This window comes from Penicillium odoratum (genome assembly GCF_028828045.1).
Source record: "Penicillium odoratum strain IBT 22623 chromosome Unknown utg000003l_segment0_segment0, whole genome shotgun sequence".
In the NCBI taxonomy this organism is placed as follows: Eukaryota; Fungi; Ascomycota; class Eurotiomycetes; order Eurotiales; family Aspergillaceae; genus Penicillium; species Penicillium odoratum.
The window spans coordinates 126,866-152,863 of NW_026643145.1; the positions used below are offsets into that span (position 1 = coordinate 126,866).

The 25,998-nt window shown below is 48.2% G+C and overlaps 12 protein-coding genes across 12 annotated transcripts; 7 read left to right on the forward strand and 5 right to left on the reverse strand.

The window, feature by feature from the left end:
• Positions 1-898: 898 nt before the first annotated feature.
• N7520_003295 (Pectinesterase catalytic) lies at positions 899-6,271 on the forward strand (the record flags this gene model as incomplete). Its single annotated transcript, XM_057137230.1, has 1 exon — positions 899-6,271. One exon carries the CDS (start codon positions 899-901, stop codon positions 6,269-6,271), a length of 5,373 nt encoding a protein of 1,790 aa, XP_056997695.1.
• A 1,177-nt stretch (positions 6,272-7,448) lies between these two features.
• N7520_003296 (GPI anchored serine-threonine rich protein) lies at positions 7,449-8,125 on the forward strand (the record flags this gene model as incomplete). Its single annotated transcript, XM_057137231.1, has 3 exons — positions 7,449-7,603; positions 7,659-7,757; positions 7,813-8,125. 3 exons carry the CDS (start codon positions 7,449-7,451, stop codon positions 8,123-8,125), a joined length of 567 nt encoding a protein of 188 aa, XP_056997696.1.
• Positions 8,126-8,402: 277 nt separating this feature from the next.
• N7520_003297 (FAD/FMN-containing dehydrogenase) lies at positions 8,403-9,165 on the reverse strand (the record flags this gene model as incomplete). The annotated part of the gene is made up of 3 exons (XM_057137232.1): positions 8,403-8,679; positions 8,736-8,883; positions 9,069-9,165. The coding sequence occupies 3 exons, from the start codon at positions 9,163-9,165 to the stop codon at positions 8,403-8,405; spliced, it is 522 nt and encodes a 173-aa protein (XP_056997697.1).
• A 248-nt stretch (positions 9,166-9,413) lies between these two features.
• Positions 9,414-10,217, reverse strand: N7520_003298 (FAD-binding oxidoreductase; the record flags this gene model as incomplete). Its single annotated transcript, XM_057137233.1, has 1 exon — positions 9,414-10,217. The coding sequence occupies one exon, from the start codon at positions 10,215-10,217 to the stop codon at positions 9,414-9,416; it is 804 nt and encodes a 267-aa protein (XP_056997698.1).
• A 216-nt stretch (positions 10,218-10,433) lies between these two features.
• N7520_003299 (Aldo/keto reductase) lies at positions 10,434-11,450 on the reverse strand (the record flags this gene model as incomplete). The annotated part of the gene is made up of 2 exons (XM_057137234.1): positions 10,434-11,114; positions 11,163-11,450. The coding sequence occupies 2 exons, from the start codon at positions 11,448-11,450 to the stop codon at positions 10,434-10,436; spliced, it is 969 nt and encodes a 322-aa protein (XP_056997699.1).
• Positions 11,451-11,749: 299 nt separating this feature from the next.
• Positions 11,750-12,633, reverse strand: N7520_003300 (alpha/beta hydrolase; the record flags this gene model as incomplete). The annotated part of the gene is made up of 2 exons (XM_057137235.1): positions 11,750-12,097; positions 12,145-12,633. 2 exons carry the CDS (start codon positions 12,631-12,633, stop codon positions 11,750-11,752), a joined length of 837 nt encoding a protein of 278 aa, XP_056997700.1.
• Positions 12,634-13,782: 1,149 nt separating this feature from the next.
• Positions 13,783-14,220, forward strand: N7520_003301 (uncharacterized protein; the record flags this gene model as incomplete). The annotated part of the gene is made up of 1 exon (XM_057137236.1): positions 13,783-14,220. The coding sequence occupies one exon, from the start codon at positions 13,783-13,785 to the stop codon at positions 14,218-14,220; it is 438 nt and encodes a 145-aa protein (XP_056997701.1).
• Positions 14,221-14,667: 447 nt separating this feature from the next.
• N7520_003302 (class I SAM-dependent methyltransferase) lies at positions 14,668-15,465 on the forward strand (the record flags this gene model as incomplete). The annotated part of the gene is made up of 1 exon (XM_057137237.1): positions 14,668-15,465. The coding sequence occupies one exon, from the start codon at positions 14,668-14,670 to the stop codon at positions 15,463-15,465; it is 798 nt and encodes a 265-aa protein (XP_056997702.1).
• Positions 15,466-16,508: 1,043 nt separating this feature from the next.
• Positions 16,509-17,477, reverse strand: N7520_003303 (UbiA family prenyltransferase; the record flags this gene model as incomplete). The annotated part of the gene is made up of 1 exon (XM_057137238.1): positions 16,509-17,477. The coding sequence occupies one exon, from the start codon at positions 17,475-17,477 to the stop codon at positions 16,509-16,511; it is 969 nt and encodes a 322-aa protein (XP_056997703.1).
• Positions 17,478-17,855: 378 nt separating this feature from the next.
• On the forward strand, positions 17,856-19,828 carry N7520_003304 (cytochrome P450; the record flags this gene model as incomplete). Its single annotated transcript, XM_057137239.1, has 6 exons — positions 17,856-18,486; positions 18,535-18,878; positions 18,927-19,045; positions 19,096-19,382; positions 19,449-19,550; positions 19,632-19,828. 6 exons carry the CDS (start codon positions 17,856-17,858, stop codon positions 19,826-19,828), a joined length of 1,680 nt encoding a protein of 559 aa, XP_056997704.1.
• Positions 19,829-21,554: 1,726 nt separating this feature from the next.
• Positions 21,555-23,745, forward strand: N7520_003305 (Zn(II)2Cys6 transcription factor; the record flags this gene model as incomplete). The annotated part of the gene is made up of 6 exons (XM_057137240.1): positions 21,555-21,712; positions 21,760-22,492; positions 22,627-22,810; positions 22,868-23,048; positions 23,092-23,247; positions 23,298-23,745. 6 exons carry the CDS (start codon positions 21,555-21,557, stop codon positions 23,743-23,745), a joined length of 1,860 nt encoding a protein of 619 aa, XP_056997705.1.
• Positions 23,746-24,455: 710 nt separating this feature from the next.
• On the forward strand, positions 24,456-24,862 carry N7520_003306 (DUF2406 domain-containing protein; the record flags this gene model as incomplete). Its single annotated transcript, XM_057137241.1, has 3 exons — positions 24,456-24,573; positions 24,620-24,697; positions 24,753-24,862. 3 exons carry the CDS (start codon positions 24,456-24,458, stop codon positions 24,860-24,862), a joined length of 306 nt encoding a protein of 101 aa, XP_056997706.1.
• Positions 24,863-25,998: the final 1,136 nt, after the last annotated feature.

Consider the following 25,998-nt stretch of genomic DNA (forward strand, 5'->3'; position numbering starts at 1 on the left):
TAGATAAATCAATAGAGTCGTTTAGTGAAATGTGCTACCTCTGCTACGGCTGATACCAATTACACTACGATACAATGATGTCCCAGAATAGTGCATTCTCGTTGGAGCCTAGTGGGCCAATGATCAACACCTAATCATCCTATTTGAACCGAAGATTTTGATACGAATTGAATAATTTAACCCTTGCGGGTACATGTGGTGTAGAATGTGAGGTCATGCTAAGACTAGAAGAAGTGGATCTGATACAAGGGATAGTGTATAGCTAATCTCCAGCACAGAATATCCCAGACCCACACCCCTAGATTAAATTGGGCAGTGGCATTGTCAGAACTATCTGATCGTAGGATGAGATTCAGATCGATCGATCGATTCTGTGACAGAAACTACGTATACTTCTAGCTAAAGTATCGGTTCCCAAAGGTTACGATTCTATCATGTTCCTTGGTTTGTAATTACAAGTGAATGCCTACGAAACTTGACATGTCCCCATATTTGGGATAGAAAACCTTCCTCTCGGTAAATTAACTCTATTTTATGGAGTGTTGAACCGTTCAAACCCGAATACCTGGGTCAGGAACGAGGTTGGAATGTTTTGTGTAGCAACTGGGGGCAAATTGTTAAGCTTCCCCCGGCTATTGTTAGGCTATTGTTAGATCGACATTGCCAGACCGGAACTTTCCGAATTGTTTATATAATTACACTTTCCCATGTCTCAGTTTCCCTCTACGCGTGGTCTCATGCAGGATGCGTGCGTTGCTGATTCTGGGCCTGCTCGGCTTAACCAAAGCCCAATTATCAGACTGCACTTGCTCCTATACTGTCACTGTGACGGAGACTGCCAACCCGTCAGCCACTTCCCCAGCAATCGCTTCTGGTGAGTCTAAAAAAGGGAATGATTATGCATGCGCTAACGGTCAAAGGAGCTGCGGTGACGGTTGCAACGGATAAATCTGGACAGTTTACGGAAATCGGTGATGCAATATCCTACGCTCAACATAACGAAGTCCCCACCGTCACTGTACTAGCAGGTACCTACCCAGCTGTGACAGTATCCGCCACTCCGTCTGTTGCGGTGATCGGTCAGAGCAAAAGTGACGATGACAACAAGGATAACAAGGTTGTTGTGTCGACGGAAGGAACCGCTCTTGAGCTGTCAGTCAATGTCGATGGAATCACGTTTCAGAACATCAACTTCATTACCACCGGTGAAGATGACCCATCCGTGAACATCAAGGGAAGTGAACTGGCATTTTACGCCTGTCAGTTTGTTTCTGCAGGGCCTGTAGGAATTGAAACAGGTCTTGGTGTTGGCATCATCGCGAACAGTTATATCGAAGCCCAGGAAACAATCATCGACGGCAAGGCAACATTGTATATTTTCAATACCGACATTGTACCGGTTGCAGATTCGGCTCTTCTGGTCTACACAACCGGCACAGACTCGGATGGCACGTTGTACAACTCAACAGTTGTGTTTGATCAGGCGACAGTATCCCCCAAACCAGATGACAAGAGTGAGAGGGTCTACCTGGCAAAGGCAAAAGGCCTGGGATCCGTGGCCGTCTATCGGGGCAGTACGCTCGATGGATTTATCGCCGGTAGTGGAGTCTACGTTGACGATATCACCCAGGATGACAGTAATTTTTATGCTGAATATGGAGACACAGGAGCAGGAGCATACCCCAGCAACAAGGATGCCAGATCACCATATGTGACCCTGTTAGACGATTCAGCCGTGTCTCAGTTTAGCATTGGCACAGTTTTCGCAAGCGCATACCCTGGCCTTGCCACATCGGATACCAATTGGATCGACCATGCTGTCCTGGCTGCTATTAAAAATGCAGATGAATCAAGCTCTTCAGATGGATCCAGCCCCTCGGCAACCAGTGGAGCTGGAACCGACCCATCCTCAACAAGCGCGACGTCCCCAGAATCCTCTTCATCTCCATTCGTGGTCTCAACCACGCCATCAAAAGGACAATACAAAAGCGTACAAGGGGCTATCGACGCACTTCCTGATGATGGAAGCCCCTACGTCATCGAGATCAAGAGTGGGACATACAAGGAGCAGATATCCATCAAGCGAGACGGAAAAGTTACGCTTCGCGGTGACACCACATTCAAAAATGACTTCACCAAAAACACTGTCACGATCGAGTATGAGGATGGCGTGGCCACAACAACCAACAGTGATGACCAAACTCCCGTGATCAACGTGAAGGTCTCTGGAAAGACCGTGGTAGCATTGTATAACATCAATTTTCAGAACACCTATCCACAGAGCGCAGACACTGTGGCACTTGCTGCCGATTTTGACGGGTTGGTGGCCGCATATGGCTGTTCATTCATCGGCTATCATCATACCCTTTTCGCAAACCAGGGGACACAAGTATTCTCCAACAGTCATATTGAAGGATCAATTGATTTCATTTGGGGTTCGTCTACCGCATACTTTCATCAGTCATACATCGCCACGAATACCGCGGGTCACTCAATAGCAGCCCAGGGCAGATCTTCAGAAACGGCCAGTGGAGGGTTTGTGTTTGATACAAGCGTGATCACTTACACAACGTCATACGGTACCTCGTTCGGGAAGACCTTTCTTGGAAGACCCGTGGCAGAGTACAGCGTTGTGATTTATATGAACTCCTTTTTGGATAAACAAATCAGCCCAGTTGGGTGGAGCTCGGTAGGCGAAGACACAGAGAATGTTATATTTGGCGAGTACAAGAATTCTGGACCTGGGAGTTCGCTTGATGACCGCGCATCATTTGCGAAAGTCCTGACTGAAAGCGAGGCGCAACCCTACACACTAAAGAATTGGATTGGGGACACATCCTGGCTTGACATGACGGCGTATGATTATGTTCCCTCTTATGATCTTTCCTCTGGGACCGGAGGTGCCTCTCCCGCAAACCCGAATTCAACTGGAACAGATGACGACTCTACCGACTCACCCGACCCTACCACGGGAACATCGCCAGCTAGTCCAAGTGGATTAGGTACAGCAGGACACCCGGAAAGTGGGACAAAGCCCCCGACAGGAGCAATTCTTGTCTCTGTGTCCGCGAAGATTGACAAATCATATTCCTCCTTAACAGAAGCTCTCAAGTCATTGCCGTCTGATGGCTCTTTGCAGGTGATTTTCATATATGAAGGGACCTATCATGAGCAAGTTCCAACGATTGACCGAGATGGTCCAATCAAGATCATCGGGTACACGGAGGGTAGTCCAGGTCAGTCCTACGCCGACAATGAGGTGACAATTATATTCTCCAGTGGGAAATCCGCGCCCTCGGATACATCAATTTCCAGTGGCGCAGATACGGCAACTGTTTCGACAACCTCCGCCAACATTGCCTTCTACAATATCAATATCATCAACAGTGAAAATCTAGATGGAGCAGAGACAGGGTATATTGCGGTCGCAGCCTCAGTATCTGGCTCGCACAACGCATTTTACGCCTGCAGCTTCATAGACTGGCAGGATACTCTTCTTACTAGTGGTGCAGCTGCATTCCAATACTACGAGTCATCTTACGTCGAAGGTGCGGTGGATTTGATCTCAGGATCTTCAACAGCGTACTTCAAGGGCTGCACTCTTGGCGCTAAGTTGAAGGGCGGAGCATTCACAGCACAGAGCCGACCATCTACAACGGCAGGGGGCTATATTTTTGACCAATGTCTCTTTGGAGCGGCGACAAATGCCACAGGTGATCTGACCAATTCGGTATATCTTGGTCGCCCACGTTCGGAATACGCACTTGTTGTGGTCAAGTTCTCACAGCTGACTGGGGCTATAAATCCATCTGGGTGGACAGTCTGGTCATCTACAGACCCCCGAACGGACGAGATCATGTTTGCTGAGTATAAGAATACTGGGCCAGGCAATTGGGAAAACAACGAGGCCGCCCGGGAAGCATTCGGCCACGCAAAACTTCTCAGTTCAGATACATACACCTTGTCTGATGTGATGGACTCCACCGACTGGATCGACCTGACATACTCGAACTCAATCACAACACCAAAGGATGAACCTGGATCTGGATCATCACCCGACACTCCAAAAGCTACCTCGGATAGCACGACACCCCCAGACGGAGCGTTCATTGTGTCTAAGACGAGTATTGCGAACAAGCAAACCTATGACACGATACAAAGCGCCCTTGATGCCTTGCCGACCTCCGCGACCGCGTCATCCACCGTGTTCATTTATCCTGGCACATATGACGAGCATATCGAAATCAACAACCCTGGTACTGTGATTCTTATTGGCTACTCGGACTCTCCCAAAGACAATGAAAAGAACAAAGTCACAATTCAAAACAGCAAAGGAGGAGATGCCAGCTCAGATAATTCTTTGAGCAGCAGCGCTACAGTCTATGCAAACGGCAAAAGTCTGCAAGCAATCAACATCAACTTTTCCAATACTTACGATGGAGCCAGTGACTCATCCGTGGCATTCGCTGTCGCGTCGTCCAAATATGCTAGCCTGTACAGCTGTCGAGTCACTGGAAAAATGAATGCACTTGTCGTGAATGGCTTCTTTTTTGCGGCAAACAGCTACGTGGAAGGCAGTGCAGATATGATCTCGGGAGGTGGTGCAGGCTATTTCCTCGTTTCCACAATATCGCCAAGTGAGGATGATATTAGCATCACTGCAGACAAACGCGCATCGGATTCTACACCAGGCGGACTCGTATTTGACCAGTGCAAAGTGACTCCCGTGGGTGGAGCAGGATTGATGTCAGAAATCTCACTTGGAAGACCTCAAAACTCACATGCCAGAGTGGCTTATATTGAAACGCATCTTGGTTCTTGCGTCGAACCCAAAGGATGGGAAATATGGTCATACGCCAGTCCTAGGACGGATGGAGTATTATTTGGTGAATATAAGAATGATGGACCTGGTTCTGATACCTCCCGCCGCGTCTCTTTTGCAACTCAATTAATAGATCAGTCTGTTGTCCAATTCGAAATCGCCAACTTCTTCGATAGCCTCTCGTGGATCGACTTTTCACGCGTCTCTGGCAAACCTTTCTCTGTCACTCCCTCGAAGGATTCTGATGGTTCATCAGATCCGACAGGGGCCTCTTCAACAGTCTCATCGGGTTCAGCGGGCGTTTCACCAACTAGTTCGCCGGGAAGCGCGGATGCTGCGTCAACTAGCTCACCAGGAAGCGCGAATGCTGCGTCAACTAGCTCGGGATCTTCGACCTCAGACCCCGCAGAATCGACAGGCTCAGGAGGTTCCTCTGTCTCAGACGGAATTACTACAAGTACTGTTCTAGTAACCGTCACATCTTCCACAACTACTACAAAAGCCAAGACAACGTCGACAAAGACCGAAACCAACGCTGACGACTCCGACTCCACTACCACACCAGCTACGGTCATCCAAACATACACCAGTGCAGAATCTACCAAGACTGTGCAAAAGACATCCACAGTCACACAGATGGTGACTGATCCTTCACTAAAGGCAACATACACTCGAACCGTCACGACAACCACTGTCATAACATCAACGCCGCCCCCATCCATAACAACCTCCACATTGACCATCACGTCCGCCGCTGGAACAATCACAAAAACTGGCAAAACTACAGTTTCCACGTCCAGTGTGACCTCAACCTCGACCAAGACTGAGAGCACAACCACTACACTCAGTTGTATCCCAGCTAAAAAGGTCAAACGAAGTCTCCTCCCACCTCGATTCATCCCAGCTACAACTACCGCTTTCCCAAATACCACAAACTCTGCCATGACCGCCAAGTCTGTATCTCATTCTCCTAAACTCAGTACTGATACTATGACCACGGATATCCACCACGCGGAGGACACGATCTCGTTTGTGACATCCACGGTGATCAAGACGGGCACAGCCACGGTTGCCGCCGAGATTGCCGTTGTTACAGTGACAAAGGATGCTGGTGATTCAGGAACTATAGACTCAATCACATCTACAGAGACTGTGACTGCCGCTGTTAAGACCGAAACAAGCGTTGACACAACCACTGTTTCGTCAACAGTTGGACAGGCTCCCGCTGCATCGACTGTGATTCTCGTTGTCCAGACAGAGACATCTACATCCATACTCTCTCTGCCGGTAGCTACATCCACGAAGACCGAGACCACTACCTACAGTGATCTTTCGACGGTCACCATCACTTCTCGTCCCACGTCAACAAAGACCAAAACAGTCAACACTACCTCTACCACGACCAGTACAGTCACAACAACTCTCACAGATGCTACGACCTGCGCATAGATATGTTTATTTGGAGCCGCCTTTTGATATTCAAGTCTAGGGATTGTAATAATTACCATTCGACGGAGTTAATTTCAATTTATTTTCAAACCCTTCAATCTCTGTATACGTAGTTTCAAAAGCGCGTGTATAGCACTCTGTTACTGGGTACTGTAAACTCGGATATCAAGGTATGGTCAGCAAAAGGGAGATGAAGAACATTTGAATAATCATTTGCACTGTTCGGAAACTTTTGTCTTGTACAAAGACGTTTCTCGTAAATAAATCCCTTTGCTATCTGAAGTGAGTGTCTATACTATGAGTGCGAGTTGCACCAATCACCATTGCGACGCCAAGTATCTTTGCTGCACTGCCAGCTGCCATCGGGAATGCACAAAAAGTCCTCATCAGTGACACCCCTTAGAAAGAGATTTTTGGTTGTGTCCTCGGCTAATGACACCACGTACAGAGAAGAAGCAACGGGGTTCTCTCCTGTCCCACGAGCTTCAGACTGATACGAGTGGCAGCCAAGTCCTATATTATAGGTGAATCCCCGAATTTTATCGATCTAACTCGTTGTCCAAAAAGTTCAAATCGATGATTATCCTTATCGATGTCACATTCTTGAAGCGGCCCAAGTGGAGTTTCCCCTGAATCCGACCGCAACCGGCATTTGCCTCCCAAGAATGCAACTCCCGACTCCGGAATGTGGACTTCGGACTGGATCCACATTGAACCACCTGGGAGATCGTCATATTCAATCTATAGCAATTCAATTGGCATTCCAATTCGAATGGACCTATTCTGGCTGGATGATGAGCGAAGATGTATCTCCAATTCCTACGATATACCTTCGATCGTGCAATGCCACTCCATGGGGCCAATGGAGTTTGTCCAGGGTCTAACTGGGTATAACCCAAAAGGTATAATGTGGGTATGCTCAATCTATGGTTCATGTTCATCCATGGTACGAAACTCCATTGTGCCTGGTTTGGTGACTTTGACTCCCTTTGATCTCTGTCTCAACCCCGGGGGGAACATCCGAATGGGTCGAATCACTGAACCAGGATTCTGATCAATGTAACTGTTGGTCTGGGACTGGCGAGGATGAACTATCATCTTGATTCTTTAAAAATGGACAATCCTTTGTTCACTTCTTCAATCAATTCAACATATATTTTATCTTCTTGCAAGCCCAATGCACTACATCACCAACCCAATTTTCCTGCTGCTAGTTTCATCAGCTACTACAGGTGTAAGCGCTCAGGATGTGGCAGTGGTGGCCGGTCAGACCCTGGCAACCAGTAATGGCCTAGCGACTAGTAATAATGGTGGGGGATGCGCATCACAGCAGTACGTTTCCCTTTGTCGTGCCTTTCACAAACAACCTCATTCTGACCGTCTCCAGGGTCGTTGATCAATGTGTCGTTACAATGCAAGGGACCCTTGCGAAGTGTACTGATGATGATTGGGATTGCAAGTGCTCGGGCAGTGCAAATATTGCCAAGTAAGTACTCACAATGAACATGCTATTCCATACTAACACCTGCTGACCTCTAAAGCTGCTATGAGGACTGCCCTGATGACCCAGCACGCTTTTCGGCCGAGTTGATGAGCGAGCAAGATTGCGCCACCGCTAATGCCTACGATAAAGGTATCTCGGATGTTCCGACTACGTGGACAACTCCAGGGCCCAACACAGTGACGGCCACTCCGACGGATGTCGAAATTAGTACCACAACCAGTACTGCTGGGCCAACAAAGTCATTGAATGGAGAGGAAGCCAGCCCGTCAGCTTCAGAGGGCGCCGCTGTCATGAAGTCGGCTGGGAGTTGGTTTGCGTTGCTAGGATTGGGTGTTGGAGTCATGATATGAGCGACTGCGATTAGAATGTTACGTCTTTTCTACTGCTTCAAAGTCTACAAATTAGAGTTAATACATGGTAACAATCTTAACGATATCATCAGTTCTGAGAATTATTACAACATACACTTGTACTGTGATTGTAGGTACGAAAAATAAATTGAGGTTCAAAATGTCCATTCTCGCGAATTCGTCCTTACCCTGTTTGAGTGACTGGAGTCTATGTTTGTTGATTTGATGTCAAAATCTATTAACATGGTAATGTTCCCATCAGGCCCAAACTTCGGCATCAAGCCCGGCATAACCTTCCATCTGCCTCCACCCAGTAATCACTCCCAACTGCGGTGGTGCCATAGAAGATATGCTTTGGATCGTATTTGTTCTTCACACTCAACAATCGATCATAATTCTCGTTGTAGAAAGCGTACTTCCAATCTGGTTGATGAGGATCTGCCTCGTTCAGATACGCCCCTCCGCCTGGGGTGAGATCCTCCAACTCCGGGAGCAAGACATCCGCAATGAGTTTCTGGGCTTCAATATTATAGTTTTGATTTGTGTCACTGAGACTGCTGTTGTTTGGTCAGTATATTGACTCATAGAAGAAGAGAAAGGGGTCACCTACGTTCCGACCACAATATCGATAGCCGCGTCGTGCCAGGCAGGATTCACGGAGTTGGTTGGTGCAGACTTGCCATCGCGGGATAGTGATGCGTTGACAGAGACTCCGGAGACGACCGCACCATAGTTAATAATGGTGCGGAATCGTTCAACTAGTGAACCGGAGTCGTAGTCGATCAGAGAGCGTGGGAATAAATCGCCCTCCGAGGTTGGCTTGGGTGATGTTGACGTCGGGACTCATGGTCTGGAAACTAGAGTACCATGTAGGAAATTCATCAATATAGTAAGTTGTGACAAGTAGTAAGAGTCTGCACTAATCAAAATCAAAGGAACGTACAGTAGGACATGTTGGCCCGGTTCAACCCCGCAAGTAGCGGAGCCATGATTCCTTGCAGCTTCTCCTTTGATCCACCTGGAAGGGTGATCGGCATCATCTCGAAGGCGTCGCTCAACAAATACCAAATGGCAACCCCCCAGCATCCAACAATGGACCCAGAGTAGAATTCAAAAACATGTTCACAGCATCGTCAAACGCCGCTTGGGTGGTGCCCACCGTCGCGAATGTCAAGTTCGCCGTTGCAGTCCGCATCTCCCGGTGCGTCTTGCTCGTCATCGAGACCACCACACCGTAGGTTCCACCACCACCTCCAGAAAGTGCCCACCACAAGTCCCTGTACTCGTTTTATGGTGTAATGCTCACCAACTTCCCAGTACCATTGAAAACCTCCCATTCCAAAACCCGGTCCGCCGCCAGGCCGTATTGTGAGACAAGCTGACCATGGCCTCCGCCTTGGCTGTACCCCCCGGCTAATCCGACGGACCTACAGTTACCCCCGACAACTGTCAGGCCGTGTTTGTAGGCAGCCGCATTTGATTCAAACATCTGCACACCGGCGCCCACTTTGATTGCCTTGCCGGTGTAGAAAGAGGACTGGTAATCGAGGAATTCAATGTCCTTGAGATGATGCGTCCAGATGGCGACAGCGCCCGCGCCCGTCGACTTTCCCAGGTAGCCATGTCCAGTATTTCGGATAACGACGTGAATACCGTGAGCTGTTGTAAAGGCCATCGTCTTTTGAACATCCAAAGCGGACTCGGCCCGAACGGAATATTGCACATAAGTTCCAATGATGCAGCGGGTTGCGGGATCGACGAATGCGTCGCAGCTCTGGTTGGCGTAAAAGTCAGACAAGATCGATGAGGAGCTCTCATAGTGGGTTTGGGGGAAATTCCAATTGGCTCGGAGAGTATGGCATGCTGATGCGCTGTACGCTTCAAATCCATCACTTGTATGACAGGCACTTGCGATGGGGGTGGTTGCGATGAGTCGACCCCCGACTGTTTGATTGAAGGCTGTCCATTGAGCTGGACTGGGCCAACAGGAATCACCCGGGAAACAAAGACAGTCGGAAGTGGCTATGGCGGGGGATTGGATGAGGGAGATGAGGGAGATGAGGAAGGGGAAACGGACGGAAAAAGTAAACATAATTGCATTCAGGAATCAATTGTTACTAAGATGATGTCTACAGCCGGCTTTTATAAAACCTCAATGAGACAGAAGTTAGGCTTACATGGAGGGCCCTAATTATGGATATTTATTTTCGCAAAATGCATACAATTTTCTCATCTTCGCCCCCAAGCCAAGCTGAAAAGAAAGCAATTAAGGATTGGACGCCTGAGGAAAATGCACAATTTGACTCCATCACCTAGACCACCATCCCATCTCCACCAAGGGTGCAGCATCTTCACGCATTGGTTCATACAACTGGTCAATCATGGATGCCAGATCCTCCGACAAAGGACCAGCTCGGCGGGCGGCCAAGTAATCCTCCAGCTGAATGAGCTTAGTCGGCCCGATGGCCACCTTGTCTGTAGTCTTCAAACCGGAATGAAATAAAAGCCATCGCATGGAAACCTGTGCTAAACTGAGCCCATCCACAGCGGCTACGAGTTGTCGTACAGCATCATTGAAGACTGGCTTGTCGTACCACATGCGGTACAGGTAGCCCATCATGTTGTCGTCGGATTGCTCAAACCGTGTCCCCTTCAGCTGGTCTGCGTCCTTGGCCAGGGTGAGTTTACCTGTCGCAAAACCACCTGCCAGGGGAGAGTTGGCAATAAACTGGATTCCATGTTTCTGGAGCAGGGGGAAGAGCTCTTTCTCATACTGGCGACAGAAGAGGTTATACTGACCCTGATAGACGGTGGGCAGGACGTAGCCTTTTTCGGTCGCGATCGTGATCCACTCGCTCAGCTCGGCAGGGGAATAATTGCACAGCCCCAGCTTCTCAAAGAAACCTGCACGATACAGTTGATCGAAGTTGGCGGCCTGGTCCGCAAGTGGGGTGAGCTTGTCCGGGGCATGAGCGTAGAGGATATTGACCTAGAGAGGTGAGCCTAAGATGATTCATGATGGGCCAATAGTACGTACCTTGGTAACTCCGAGGTTCTCCAGGCTCTTGTGAATTGACTCGTCCATGTGCTCCTTGGACAAGGCCTCGGGTCGGTAGAAAATTTTAGTGTCGATCACCCAGTCCGGTCGCTTAATGCTTCCCAGGAGGCGTTCAGAAGCTCCAGAGTCACTGATTGGGTATAGTTGGGCTGTGTCGTAGTTCTTGATCCCGGCCGCGTCAAGCTGAGCAACTAGCTCGGACACATTGTTGTTTGTCCAGGCAATGGCAAAGCCTTGCGTGCCCATAATGTACTCGGGCCCAGGCATGATGAAAAGGTTGAAGATATGAAAAGGTTCAAAGTGTTTAAGTTGAGGGTGGAGATGAAATGGAAAGGAAATGAAATAGAAAGAGAAAGAGGGAATTTATATTATTGACCCCTCACCCCACACCTGGTCATACCTAAAACACAACATTCCTATTTCCACTAACAAAATGGCTACTTCAGTACTTTGCAGAAGATTTTGCAGAAGATTATAAGGAAATTAAAATGCGATCGTAAACGGTTTCTCAGAATGAAGTAGATTCTGTAGATCTGTATGATACACATCAGGTCTTGTACCTAAGTCTAAACATTGATCTGATCCAAAAATTCCGTAATCTTTCCAACCAGTGTCTCAGTGCAGGTGAGATGCGCAGAATGTCCAGACGCTGCGTGGTAGACCGTGAAGTCATTTCCATTCGCACCCTGCAGGCCAATCATTGCCTCTTGGCCGGCTCTTGGCACGATGAGATCGTCATCCAGCACGAGATACGCACATGGCAAAGCGGAGTAGGCATCATTGGTCAAGACGCCAGTGTGAATGGGTGATGCCGTCAATGTTGCTGCCCACTTGGATGCTGATTCGGCATCTAGATCGCTGAACATGTACTTCTCAGGTTCAATCAATGTCCCAACCCCGGCCGCGCCATGTTTCTACCCCGGGTCAGTTCTCAACTCTTGAGAGGGGGAGAGGTACTAACGTAGAATCGCAACCAAGGTGGAATGGTAAAACTCCCATCTTTGGGTTGGAAGAAACTGTTAATGGACTCGTTGATGGGGACCACAAAAGCCGAATAGTAGAAAATGCCAATCAGACCTCCATCCTGTCCGTTTAACTGGCGCGTTTTCCGTTGAAGTTCTGGAACCGCCGCTTGCGTTGCGACCCAGCCACCGGAGGAATGGGCAACAAGGAGAACTCGCTTGCCCTGCTGGATGATTCTTTCCAGGACTTCATGAATCACGGCAACATCCTCGTAATCGCTAGGAATACCCTCGGGTCCTGGTCCACGGTCAAAGTCGGGATTGTTGACATCACCCACGTTGTGTCGGCTGAGATCCGCCGTAGGTCGCTGAGGACAATAAGTTTCATATCCTCGTGATTCCAACGCCTCAATGAATGGTTGATATGGTGCAGGGCTGTGGTAGGAGCCATGACAGATGACGATGGTTGAGTTATCCTGGTTGGCCATGATGAATCTTGGGTTGTGGTGGATGAGAATGGACAAAGTTGATAAAAGAGTTGGGGATTTGTCTCTTTGTCTCTTTGGGGGCCAAATGTTAACTTACCCCAAAGTCATCATGCAAACTTGTTGATTTCATGACGATACACTTATCAGGTAATTCCTCGATGTGACCTTGAGATATTTCCATACATATATCTTCCAATGAATCAGGATCCTCGATTCTCCTTTTGCTCCGTCATAGTAAGCTTATAACAAACAATAATTACATTCTGACCTTTGATGCTATTTCCTCACTTTCATCTACTTTTCCTCACAGTCTCTGTTTCTTTTCTATAATGACGACCGTTAAAGAGCGACAGAATAAATTGATTATTCTTTCAGTGATATTCTGGGCATTGGGTACAATCGCCTTTGCCTTGAGGATTGTCAGTATTCGACTTCGACAACGATCGTTCAAGATACATGATTATTTCGTTTCTTTGTCTTTGGTACATCTACTCCCTGAATATCCTCTCCTCCCACTGACAACACTTCAGGTCTGCCTCACGGCTTATGTGATTGATATTATTATCGGTATGGCCATTCAATCCTTCATTATCTTCCAGGTATTGATTTTATCTAGGTGCCACTGTAGGGGCATATGGTGCCGATGTCACCACTGTACCAATCCCTACGCTAATCACCACACTCAAGGTCAGTCCAGTCTTCACGCGATTACGATCACCTCACTGATTTATTTGATCAGGCATTCTTCGCATCGGAATGGTTCTTCGTCACTAGTGCAGCTGCCTTCCGCTTGGCCATCATTCTGCTATATATTGAGTTGTTCAGAGGTGTTTGGTTCTATTGGGCCTCAGTCGTCACCGCCGCCCTTGTGGTTCTCTACTGGATCGCATCCATCTTGACAATTACTCTACTCTGCCGCCCGATCAATTCCAATTGGAATATCACTATCAAAGGAACGTGCGGGGATGTGGCCAAAACAGAGTACGCCTCTGCCGGGTTTAACTTGATCATTGACTTTTGGGTCGTCGCACTCCCTATGCCAATCGTCTGGACTTTGCAAATGCCCAAAGAGAGGAAGGTCAGTGTCACTGTGGCCTTCCTCCTCGGCCTGATGTAGGTATCTCCATGGCAAAGGCCCATGCATTTCTAATGTCGCCTAGCACCGTCGCCATCAACATTGGCCGTCTAATGCAAACCAAGCTGTGTCACCAGAGCAATACGACGTACTGTATACTGGATGCGTCGATCCTAATCGCCGCCGAGCTGACATCAGGCATCATTGTTTCTTGTGCACCCATGATGGGCCCGATATTCTTCCGCAATCGCGTGGGCACGTACGACCAAAATCCTCGGGCGATTCGCACCATCGGCTCGACCGCGCGCACATGGCAACGACGTCGAATGAAATCGACCTCGTTGCTGGTCTCGCAAGATGATGACTTGGGAATTGTGGACAAGCAACTGTCTTATCGGACCCACATTGTGTCCCCCGAACGGTTTCACCATCCAAGTCCGGGAAGTCAAGGGATCATGGTACAGAATGAGATGTCAGTTATGAAGAGTAGCGCTCCCGAGCGGAAAATATAGCTGTATGTAAAATACAAAAAGGTGGTATTGAATGCAATCTGCGATGTATCGTTTCAACCTAACCTCGGAAACAGTTAAGATCTGCAATGAATGCAGTCTAATCGGGAGTAAAGTTCGGTAATTAAATGTCGCTGTAATAAATTGTCTGTACGGAGTAACGGAATCACGTATACTCACAATATAAGAGGTGGACCCGCCAGTGTCATCTGGCAGTAAGCGATCACAAACTTTATAACGCCATTCAAGGGAGTCATCCCAGAAATCCCTCTCCAAAATGACAGACGTCTACGCTGCCAACCTGCGTCGCAATGAAGACGAGTCACACAGGTACAACAGGTCCTGTCACCCATCTGCGCTGCCACATTGGGTAACCTGAATTTAGACTAGATGAGCAATTTGACCTGCTGACAGAGTGAGCCTTCATCTCCCAACCCAAGGCATTGGCTGATGATCGGCAGAAATATCGGGTATCTGATTCATCCGGATATCCTGCGGTCTCTCCCGTCGAACAAACCCAAGATTGCCGATCTTGCTACCGGAACGGGTCGATTTCTGCTCCGGTTAGTGGAAACCAAGCTGGTCGATGATACTGCTATCCTGCATGGAAGCGACATCTCGGCCACGCTATTCCCGGCCCCAGCCACCCTACCGCCGAATCTGCAGTTGACCGTGCTGGACATTCGCGTCCCTATTCCCAAACACCTGGAAGGGACGTATGATTTCGTGCATGTCCGCCAAGTGGCCGCAGGGCTCACGTCGGAGGACTGGGTGGATACGGTGACGAATCTGGCCAAGCTCCTGAAGCCAGGCGGGGCGATGCAGTGGGAAGAGTGCAACTTCACTAGCGTGGTGCACCTGCGGGGCGCGGGAGTGGGGGCGAGTACGGAGACGGCCGCCCGTAAGCTAGGGAAGATGTTTAAATCCGGCCTGTGGCAGTATTTTCGACACGGATGGAATCGATTGGAGGAAGGGATGATGGCGGCTGGGCTAGAGGGGGTGGCGTCGGAGGTGGTTAGCTCGGATCGTGCTCCGGAGACGAGGGGCGCCTTGACACGGAATGGGATGCGAGCCATTTTAGCCTGGGCGAATGCCAAGGCACAAAACGGAGGCTTGCAGGATGAGAACAAACGGGCAGTATCCCTTGCCGAGGTAAAAAGTCTCGGGGAGCAAGCTTACAAGGATATAGATTCGGGATGTTATGTTCGGTTTGACATCCATGTGGCATGGGGAGTTCGACCGGAATGACTTGACGCTTCGATGAATTTCTTTTCCATGTTCCATCCATGCACATGGACACATGCAAGCTGTATGGTATTGTAACTGGCCCTTACTTATAAACATAATACATGGATGATCCTAGTCCATCCACGTATAGCCACATGTGGAACTGTACTCCAGTACGTATTATACTGCAATTGTTACTTGTGCAAGTTCATCACATCACTCAAGCTCCAGAGCAATTCAAGGTTGATTTCCGAAGCTTTCAATTTTGGTTTGCTACAGAGTATACTATGTACTCCGTATTTTGATTTCTGAACACGTTTCGGAAGTCACGGATGGCATTGACTGTTTCTAACTCCCCCTTGCTTCTAAAAAAAGTTAATATGGGCGCTAACAAACAACTTGGTAAACCCTGAAAATTTCCAGAACTTGGAATCTTGAAATCTTGCATCATGAATAAATTGGAACCTGATTTACACCAGGTACGGCCTGCTACCATGTGGGCCACGCGGGATGTAGATCCGCACGAAGCTCTGTGCTCAGCAGTCCAGGTCCAGGACTTTGCATCTACTGTATAGTATTGACTTGGACCCAATTAAATGGAACACTAAGCGCCGAGGATTACGCGTCTATCACTTTCCCCTTTCGGGGATTAGGTTCTGACCTGGTAAATCACGCAGAGTCCCGAAGGATTCATATGAAAATCCAAATGTCACACTGGGCGGACAAATGTTCCTTTTTGGCGCGCTCGTGGCTTCCTCTATTTCATTGCAAATGATCCATTTACCTTGAAATGCGACTTCGGAGATATTATGAAACACGTGGAGACTGTCGATGCTCCACGTGTGTGATATCATCCTGTACATTGTACAATTTACAATACCCTCTGGGACAGATAATGAATAGAATACATTTGTTTCCTTAATCTATATTGATGGTAAACTGCACACGATAAGCATGTATAATCAAAATGCCACCGGAGAAACAAAAACAATAATTCAACATGAGAAGATGAAAATAACCACACCAGGAATGATACAGTAGAAGAAACACAATAAAGAACATCATCATAAGTTGGAGAACAATGGCATAACATAAATCGTAGCGATCCAACAGTTCCAGACGCGAAATGTTGTTCGGTCGCCCTCCTCGCTCCGCACTGTAAGAACTCTGCCGGCAATAAAGTAGGCAAGGACAAGACTGAGGAGGAAAAGCACAGTGTTTACCTTCCAGAAAAGAGGACAGACTGCACCCCACAACATCATTGGGATAGCGATGGTCCAGCGGGCAGGTCCATCCCCAATCACCAAGGGCACGGTGCGACGATCACGCACCGCGTCGCCTTTCTGGTCATAGAGATCCTGGAGATGCACCGTACTGGAAATGATCCCCGCAATAATCAACAACCACTGGATCAGTCGATAGGCCGGCCCTGTCGGGTCGAAGGGATTCTGCAAGGAGAATGGAAGTCGCTCTCCCAATGCCACCTCGAGAGCTCCGGAGAGGAAGCAAAGGTATCCGAGGGCATTGATGATATTACGAATCACCGGGTTGCGATCCGCCCCTCCGAAGTTGTTGTACCAGATGTCTAGAGCGAGAAGGAACGTTGACTGCCGGTGACCGATGCCATTGCCCACTAGCCCGTGGATTTGGACGAGAAGAGCGAAGAACCACATGGCAACCTGCGCTTGTCTGGGCGTGATACGTTTTTGTGGCATTGGTCGCCATGGTTTGTTGATTGTGTCTTCTTCGATGGCTGATGGAGTGCGCTGGTTGTTGATAGAAAAGGGGATGAAGACCAAGCTGACCCAAAGAAGTGTTCGGGGCAATCGAGTGAGTAGTACAGCGAGAGTGAGAGATGTGTTATCCCCGAAGCCGTAAGCCCCCGCGAGGGAATTAAATACCCCGAAGATGGTACTGGGAACTACAATGGTCTTGAAGTCACTGCAGGTGAAGAGGTAAAGAGTATATGCATGATAAGCCATCGATCTGGACCCCGGCTGGACCTCAACCTGAGGCCCAGATGCATTGTTCATGATGCGACACTTCTAATCATCATTAGCTTCCTACTTCATGGTAGAATTCAATCCACAAACCTTGAGCGGAGGGTAAGAGATGACCTTGGTAGAGTACTCCATGATGTATGACGTGAGGATCAAACCTTTGCCCCCCACCCCCCTCCCTTCTCTCTGCTGATGTACTTCTTTATATTCCCTTGCTTCCCTGCTGCTTTACAATACGTGACGGAACTTAACTGGAACTTACCACTTAATCAAGTGGGGCGATTGAAGGTATTGGTTTTACCGTCCAGTTTGGTTTCTAACTGTCGCTTATGCCAGATTAGCGGGAAATTCTTATATGCGTTTGTCCCCAGCTTGTTTCTCTTTCTTGTCCAATGACGGGGTTAGTCAATTATGTTCACTGCAACGACCTTGGCCATCTTATCGGGTGTCCTGGCCCATTGGACTGTGTTCATCCATAGCGAATGGCATCTCAAGATCATGAAACTGGGGCTGACACATCTGGCAATCTATGCAGCACTTTATGTTATCAGGGTAGTTCGGGAGGAATACAATCTCCACAACGAGAATACCCCAAGCCCCACGATTCTGATGCTGCTCTACTTCTCATCTCTCTTCACCAGCATCGGCATCTATCGTTACTTTTTCCATCAACTGCGCACTTTTCCCGGTCCTCGTTTGGCTGCAATTTCCAAATTATGGCACGTGTGGAAATGTCGGACTTCGCGGGGACACCTAGTGCTTCACGATTGGCAGAAGTACGGCACTTTCGTTCGCACCGGTACGACCAAGGATGCGCGTTCCCTGTTCCAGTATTTCAAAACTGATATGAGATCCTTAGGTCCCGCGGAAATCACCGTTTACCATCCCGCGGCGTATGAGGCGATGGATGGGCCGGGCAATCAGAACACTCGATCGGATTGGTACGATCTGCTATATCCCCGAATCTCGTCAATCTTCACTCGCGATCGTGACCTACATAATGTCCGGCGGAAGATGTGGACGAATTCGTTGAGCAGCTCCGGTAGGCCTGCGTGTGGAGTCCATGAAATCACCTTCTAACACGACGCAGCAATCCGGCAGTACCACAATCGCATCATCGACAAGGTCAACACATTAGTTCATCTGATCGATGAACAGAAGTCTCGGTCAGTCTATATCAACGACATGATGTACTGGTTTGCATTCGACTCGATGGGTGACTTCGCCTTTAGTGAGGATTTTGGGATGATGAAGAGCAAGAAGTGGCATCAGATCATCTGGATGTTCCGATATGCCCTGGCTCTGTTGGGCCCGTTCAGCCCGGCGATTTGGATCCCTCGTCTAGCATTCGAAGTGATTCCCGGCCTTTGGTGGGCCAAATGGTGGTTTCAAATGTTGAAATTCTGCGACAAGTGCATGGAGCGACGGATGAAGGTAAGGTGAGACGTATACTTTTGCGATTCATGGCTGACAATTTTCAAGCGCACTTTGCCGGACAAGGATATTGCCTCTTTCTTCATCGAAGAGCATAAAAGTAGTGTCGATCAGCGCAAAGATCATTGGCTGAGTGGCGATACCGCGACTCTTGTGGTGGCGGGGAGGTGTGTTGGGCTGTGTCCCGTTCCTCTGGCCCCTAACTGACAGTGACCAGTGATACCAACGCCCCCACTCTCACAGTTCTCTTCTACTTCCTCGCTCGCCACCCAGAACATGCGGACAAAATTCATGCTGAGCTTCAAACCCTGACCTCCCTCGAAGACGCGGTCGGGCTATCCAAGCTCCCCCACCTGAACGGAGTCCTGAACGAAACCATGCGTCTTCTTCCCGCCGTCCTCACATTCGGAACCCGTGTCACACCTCCCGAAGGTTTAACGATTGAGGGCACATTTATTCCTGGAGGTACGAAGATCTGTGCACCCAGGTACAGCATTGGAAGATGTGAGTTTCAAGATTACCCCTTGATGTGTTGATTTGTAGTGGCGTCTGACTAATCTATTTTCCCAGTGGAGTCAGCCTATGAACGATCTGACGATTTCATCCCTGAGAGATGGTACAGTCAGCCCGATCTGATTCGGGACCGTCGAGCCTTTGCCCCATTCGGAGTCGGTATGTTTTCTTGCACAATTTCCCGCCCCAATGTCATTCCATCCGCGCAGGAACGCACTGACCAAGGATGATGACCTCCAGGCAATACAAGCTGTGTAGGTAAAAACCTGGCTCTGACACAGATCCGCATGGTCGCCGCAGCCCTTGTGAGCCGGTATCACCTGGATTTTGCACTGGAGAGCAAGAATGGCGAGCTGGTGGAAAAGGAAATGAAAGATCAATTAACTGCGCAGCCGGGGCCATGTTACCTAGTATTTACTCCTCGGATTGAGAAATAAAGGATTCAAACCATTATCGATCATCCTCTCTCTTATGTTTCTCATCTGTCTCTAGATACCTTTACTAATATGACCCCTATTACCTTCGTATGTACTTTCTAGTTAGTTTTCCTAAATCTCATCTTCTTACCTTCTCTATCTATCTTCTGACTACTCTCTTTGCCCTACCAGCTATCCCGTTCCCCCAGCACCATATTGAACCTCGACTATACACACAAGGGAATCGGTACTGGTAGCTGTGGGCCAGGTCCACGTCCAGGCTACAGGCTCTTACACGGAGATCTCTTTTTAACTACAACACGCCTGAGCGACAACAAAGAATGACCGAGTTGAAAAGACACAGGAGATACATTCAAATTATGGATATTTGAACACGCTCTCTTCTATTCATAGGGCAAGGCCTTTGCACCTTTGGTCCAGCGGTGCAATGAAAGTAATTCTCTACGTTTGTCCTGATTGTTCTGACCAATTTGCGTCTCCTGCCATGCAAAATTCATACCGAGTAGAGCGTAGAACCTTTCGGAATAATTTCTATAATAAATTCAATATTAGCTTCAATAATGCTAATCTAGTACAAGGAGCCGGTTGAGAAGGCCTACCGGGATCCGTGCTTGTGGTTACTACGCACGCCTCGTGAGCCCTTATAATTGTATCACAAAGCTTTTCCACCTTCGCATTGACCCCAAGCTGAGGCATACGGTCAACAAATAGGAGGAGAATGAAGCTTCCATGGAGCATTTAGATGCCGAATAGATAGGGCATAAATGTTAACTCAGAATCAACTTGAAGTATGCTCGACACCGCTTGGCAGGCTTGTATAGCATGAGAGCTACGTTTGATAAATTTCGGTGATGTGATCCAACCTTCGTCATCTTCAAGCATGGAAATCGGATCCCACTTCCCATGAAGGAGCACATATAGCACGTGAGGCATTTGGTCACTATAAGCAATGACCAGGCGAAGACAGCCATGTTCCTTCAACGTGTGAAATAGATCGCAGCTACCAAGCAAACTCTGTCATGCATTTAATTAAAGGATTTTTGAGTTATTCGGTTTTCAGAATATTGTCTTGATCTAAGATAATCGCCTGGAATACAGCACAACGATCCTGGAACTACCTGTCGGTTACAATATAAGGACGCCGCGAAACCGACCCACATGGACATGGGTGAAACTCCTCGTAATCCATCTTCCGATAGGTTTCAAATGCAGTTGTAGCAACCCATAACTCCTGAGCTTGCGCTCGGACATAGGAATTCTCTGCCAGGGCCTTGAGTTGACGGAGACTTGCTACTAGTGAGTAGCAGGCAAGCCTTCTTGCAATAATGGTCTGCAAAAGCTTCCCGCGACTTCAAAAAGGGGGCATTGCATGTGAGGCGGGTTGTATTTCAATCCAGCAATTCCAGAAACATACAAATGTCGCTTCGTCCACAAGTTCTGTGGGAAGTTTTGTGATAGACATTGGATGTTCATGTGACCGCATGGCGTCTAAAACTTGAGCCTCCTAATTGTTTGCACCAGATCTCTCGATACTGAAAATAATTCGTGCCGATCTTCCGCCGTGATCAGTCCAGTTTCGAACTTGGTCGAGTGGAACCGCGGTACAATTTTGAAACTTTCCCCGCCTGAGACCATATAGCCGAAGAAGCCGAGCGACCCACTACAAACATGTAACCCGCCTACTGTTCTATCTTGATTCCGGGTTATACAGCCTATTTCAGCAATCATGGTGATTGAATCTGATCGGCCGCGCACACGCGCTAAGAAAGCATGCATGGCTTGTAATTCTCGACGAGTGCGATGTGACGTGGTTACATCTCAACCCTGCCGGAACTGCGTGGCATGGAACCTCTCATGCGAAGTTGGAATCTCGAGACGGGGGAAGTAAGTATCTAGTGCTCATGTATCATTTACTTTACTGAAATTGTTAGATATCCGCGGAAGAAGAAAGGCGTATCTCCTGGCTATGAGCCGGGAATTCAGACTGTGCCTGCTATACCCGAACGGCAATTGCACTATTTACCCTCTGCTCGTCCTGCAATCGCAGATGAAGCCATTCAGGAAACTGTCTTTCTCGGCGAGTCAAGTCCCCTAACATGCGTGGTAGACGAGAATCGACGGTCGCCTGAAAAAGGGCGCTTACACTATGCAATTCCAGAAGTTCGCGCGAGCGAGCTGAGCGATGACCAGCACAGAAAACTTCTTCAGGACCGTCTGATCCGTGAAAGCGCGTTGGTTTTCCCATCGGCGGACATCTGCGAAACTCTTTTGCGGGCGTTCTTTGATTGGTTTCACCCATGTTTCCCTATTCTCGACCGACAGGCGGTGTATCAAGCATACACTGAACATACTATCTCTCCCCTACTCCTACAAGCTATGCTTTTTGTCGGTGTCAGCTTATGTTCAGATACAGCATTGCGCACCACTGGATTCACCAATCGGTATCAGGCCAAGGGCCAATTCTACCATCGAGCAAAGGAAATATATGACGTCGGGTGGGAGACTGACATGATCATCAGACTGCAATCATTGTTCCTCATGAGCTTCTGGCGGGCAGGACCTACAGAGGAGCGAGATGTTCGATTTTGGTTGGGCGCTAGCATTGGACTCGCCCAGAAGAAAGGGATGCATGTGATGTGTGTATTCCTCGATCAGGTCACAACAGTACTAATGAAGTAGGTCCAAATTGCCTTTCCTCAGCGCGAGGGATAAGAGAGTCTGGAAAAGGATCTGGTGGGCCCTATATGTAAATCAGCTATATATATCATGCGAGCTCAACATTGAACTGATGATCCTAGGTTCGCGACCAGCAAACATCAGCCGCGCTGGGGCTTCCCTCTCGGATCCGCGATGAGGATTGTGAAGTGGCAGAGCTCGAGGAGGCAGATTTTGTCGACAATGATATCCCTTCTGAGATTTTCCGCAAGCCACCCACGGCGCATGTGCCATATGTGATTGGGATGGCTCAACTAGCCAAACTATGTCAGTTTGCTCTGGTCCATGTGCGTTGAAACAATTCATGTATCTAACTATTTGCAGTACGCGAGGTAGTCTCTAGTCAATATTCACCCTGTCGTGCCAAGCTGGACAAACTATCCCGACCCAAGTTGCACCAGCGGTTGCTAGACTGGGAGTCCAATTTACCCAAGGAGATGCATTTCCACACATCAACTAGTCGCGAAGTGACATTCCTCGTTGGCATGCTCCACATGGCTTACAAGTACGTACCTTTATCGACTGAAGAACACGCTGACTCTGAGCAGTAATCTCTATGTGTTACTATATCGACCCATCTTCTTACAGCCCCCCAGTGAGTCAACTATGGAATGGAGTATGGCACTAGAGGCCGCGACCAGGAGTACACGTATCCTAGAAGACATGCTCTCTGAAAACCTGGTGCAGCATGGATCGGTCCACCTGTAAGTAGACGCGTGGATGTCTCTAGCGTGAGCCTAACTAACTAGTGTAGAATCACACACACATTCTCTGCACTATGCATCCACACCATTCACTTCGGACGCGTCACTGGAACGGCACGGACTCTTGCAGAACATAGAGCCAAGCTTTGTCTGTTGGGATTGAAGGAACTTCAGAAATCATGGGATCTGGAGAATTGGGTGCTGGATCTGTTTTTCCGCTGCCTTGACGATCGCACGGCAAGAGATCTGCGCCTCGGTGACAGTGACAAGGGACTAGCCCCTGCATCCCCGGCTGATCCTCCAGTTTCGCCCCATGCGAATGAACTACTGCTTCCTCCCGCCCATGATCCTCTGCATATGGATGATCCACCGGTTAATATGGACTGGTATGAATTGTTCAATGTGGAAGGGGATGACGTGTTGGGATTGGCGGGCTCATTGACGAATCCGGACTATCTTAACCCACAGAATCTCGAACATTTGTATCGATTCTTGTAGCCGCAATTGGCATTGGCTTGGCAGGACGTGATTCGCGTCCCCACGGATCACGGATGTAACGGGTGTTCCTGTCCCGTTCCACAATTGATTGTTCCAATGTTCGTTTTCCGGAATGTGGGGAAGGCGTGGCGGTGCTGAATACCACCATGACCGGATGCAGCAAAATGTGAATAGGTCATTATGATCTTTAGATGCATCATGTACAGAGTAACTTTGTAAGTTATTCATAAGTTGTGCCTGAGAATGAAGTTGCCTAATTCCCTCGGTCCGTGCGCGACCGGGTGTGCCGTGCACTAGTACAGTATACGAGAGTCGCAAAGAGAAAACACATGAGTCGAATTACAAAAAAAAGTCAAAAGGATAACTAAAAATAAGATGCCAGTGAGGGGGCAGTCTGTAGCTGTTTCAGATTTCGGGTACCTGAATTTGAGACATCACCAGCCACTGGATTGCGTGTCCAGAAGTCGATCATTGGCCAATTCGTGCTAAGCATTCGCCTATCATTTAGTAGAAGCTTGGCTGCACGGGATGATGTTGCGTCATACGGAATTGACCTGTCGATCCAAGCCAATCAAACTTTGCATCAATGTCGCCACTTGCGTGCTATTGTGCAATGACAATGGTATAAAGGAAGGACTCGAGCACTGATCTTGGACTCTTATCACATCTTGCTCTATACAATATACATCTATATACTCAATTTATCCACCATGGGTTCATCTCGGACATCAAGTGAGCGGACTAGCTCTATTCACTCGGCAGAATCACCCAAGAAAATATTACAAACCAAAGCTGATCCCAACTTGGCCCTCCATGAAGCGCAACCCAGTATGTTCATACACCGATGGAATTGAACTCTTACTAATCATCCCAGTGTCCGTGATGGACGGAAACTATAACACAAACTCCCTGGGAAGCATACAACACAAAGACCGTCACGGAAACATTATCTGTACGTCTCATCATACGTACTCCTGCTAGAATCCAGCTGACATAGTCATTTCCAGCGGATCCCGACCGTTGCAACCCCACCCGGAATCGAATGGAGCGCCCACTCGACACGATTCGATCCTTTGAAGCCGCGATTGATGCACACCGCAAACAGATGCACATGTGATAAGGGATCCGGGATCCGGGATATGAGATGATATGATACCTGGCAATGCGATTGTACGATTATGATTAGCGATGGAAATAACAAGACAAAGGTCACCTGATCAGGACCCCCCGGATAGAGTCATGTGATTCACGTGAATTGCTGAGTAATATCATGTGACCCAACGACACGTGATTGTAAGACTAGTTTTTCGCAGGGAAATTCCCCAGATCGACTGTCTTGGCATTTCAATACTTAAAATATCTTGGATTTAAGTTTCAATGAACATGAAGGTTTGGGTCAAGCAATAATTCCCTTATGGACTGTCTATCGGGATTATCATTGTATTTCCAAGGTTCTACTCGGCCGAGCCCGAGACGTGCACGGAGTTAAAGTTCGCGAGTGAACAAGTCAACATGGGTAAGAAATGACCCCCACGATCAACAGATCAACACTACATGTACTCCATACTTGGTAGATATAGTTAAACAGGCAACTGAATAAGTCTTCTACCTTGGCCGATATAAATATAGATTTAAATATAGATGAGAAACAAGAAAGAAAAAAAAAACAAAAACAAAAATCCCCAAAACCAGGTTGTCCACGCCATCCCAAGCCCTTCAGCCCCACTGCCGCGTGTCTCTTTTCAATTTTTCATTTTTCCCCTTTTCAACTCTTCTCGTCCACGATTAAGACTTTATCCAACCGAATCTATATTGTAGCAATAATCTTCACTCATTTCATTCTCTTTGGCCATGTCTCACTTCTCCATAATTCCACTGCTCAATCTTTTTCCGAATCTCCCCTCCACGGTTGTTCTGGATCGTGGCGCACTAATGAGTCTTAGGCTGCAGAAACTAGTATCCTTTGGGTGAGTGGATCATATTTGATTGGATAGAATTCTTTATTCGGACTCTGTAAACCGATTCAGACCGATTTTAGTCTAGAAACCAGCCCTAAACGTTGGTTGACGCGGTCCCATCTCATCGTCTTGTTCATTTGGCCAGTGGATGCTAGTTGTACGCGTCCCCCCTTTAGGTCAGGGGCGAATCATGTTGATCCAAAGATGTGAAGGTATTAAGAGCCGACGGGGCAAGCCACTCTTTCTCTTTCTCTTTCGCTTCAACCTGGATATCACTCGTTCTTATCCTCGTCCT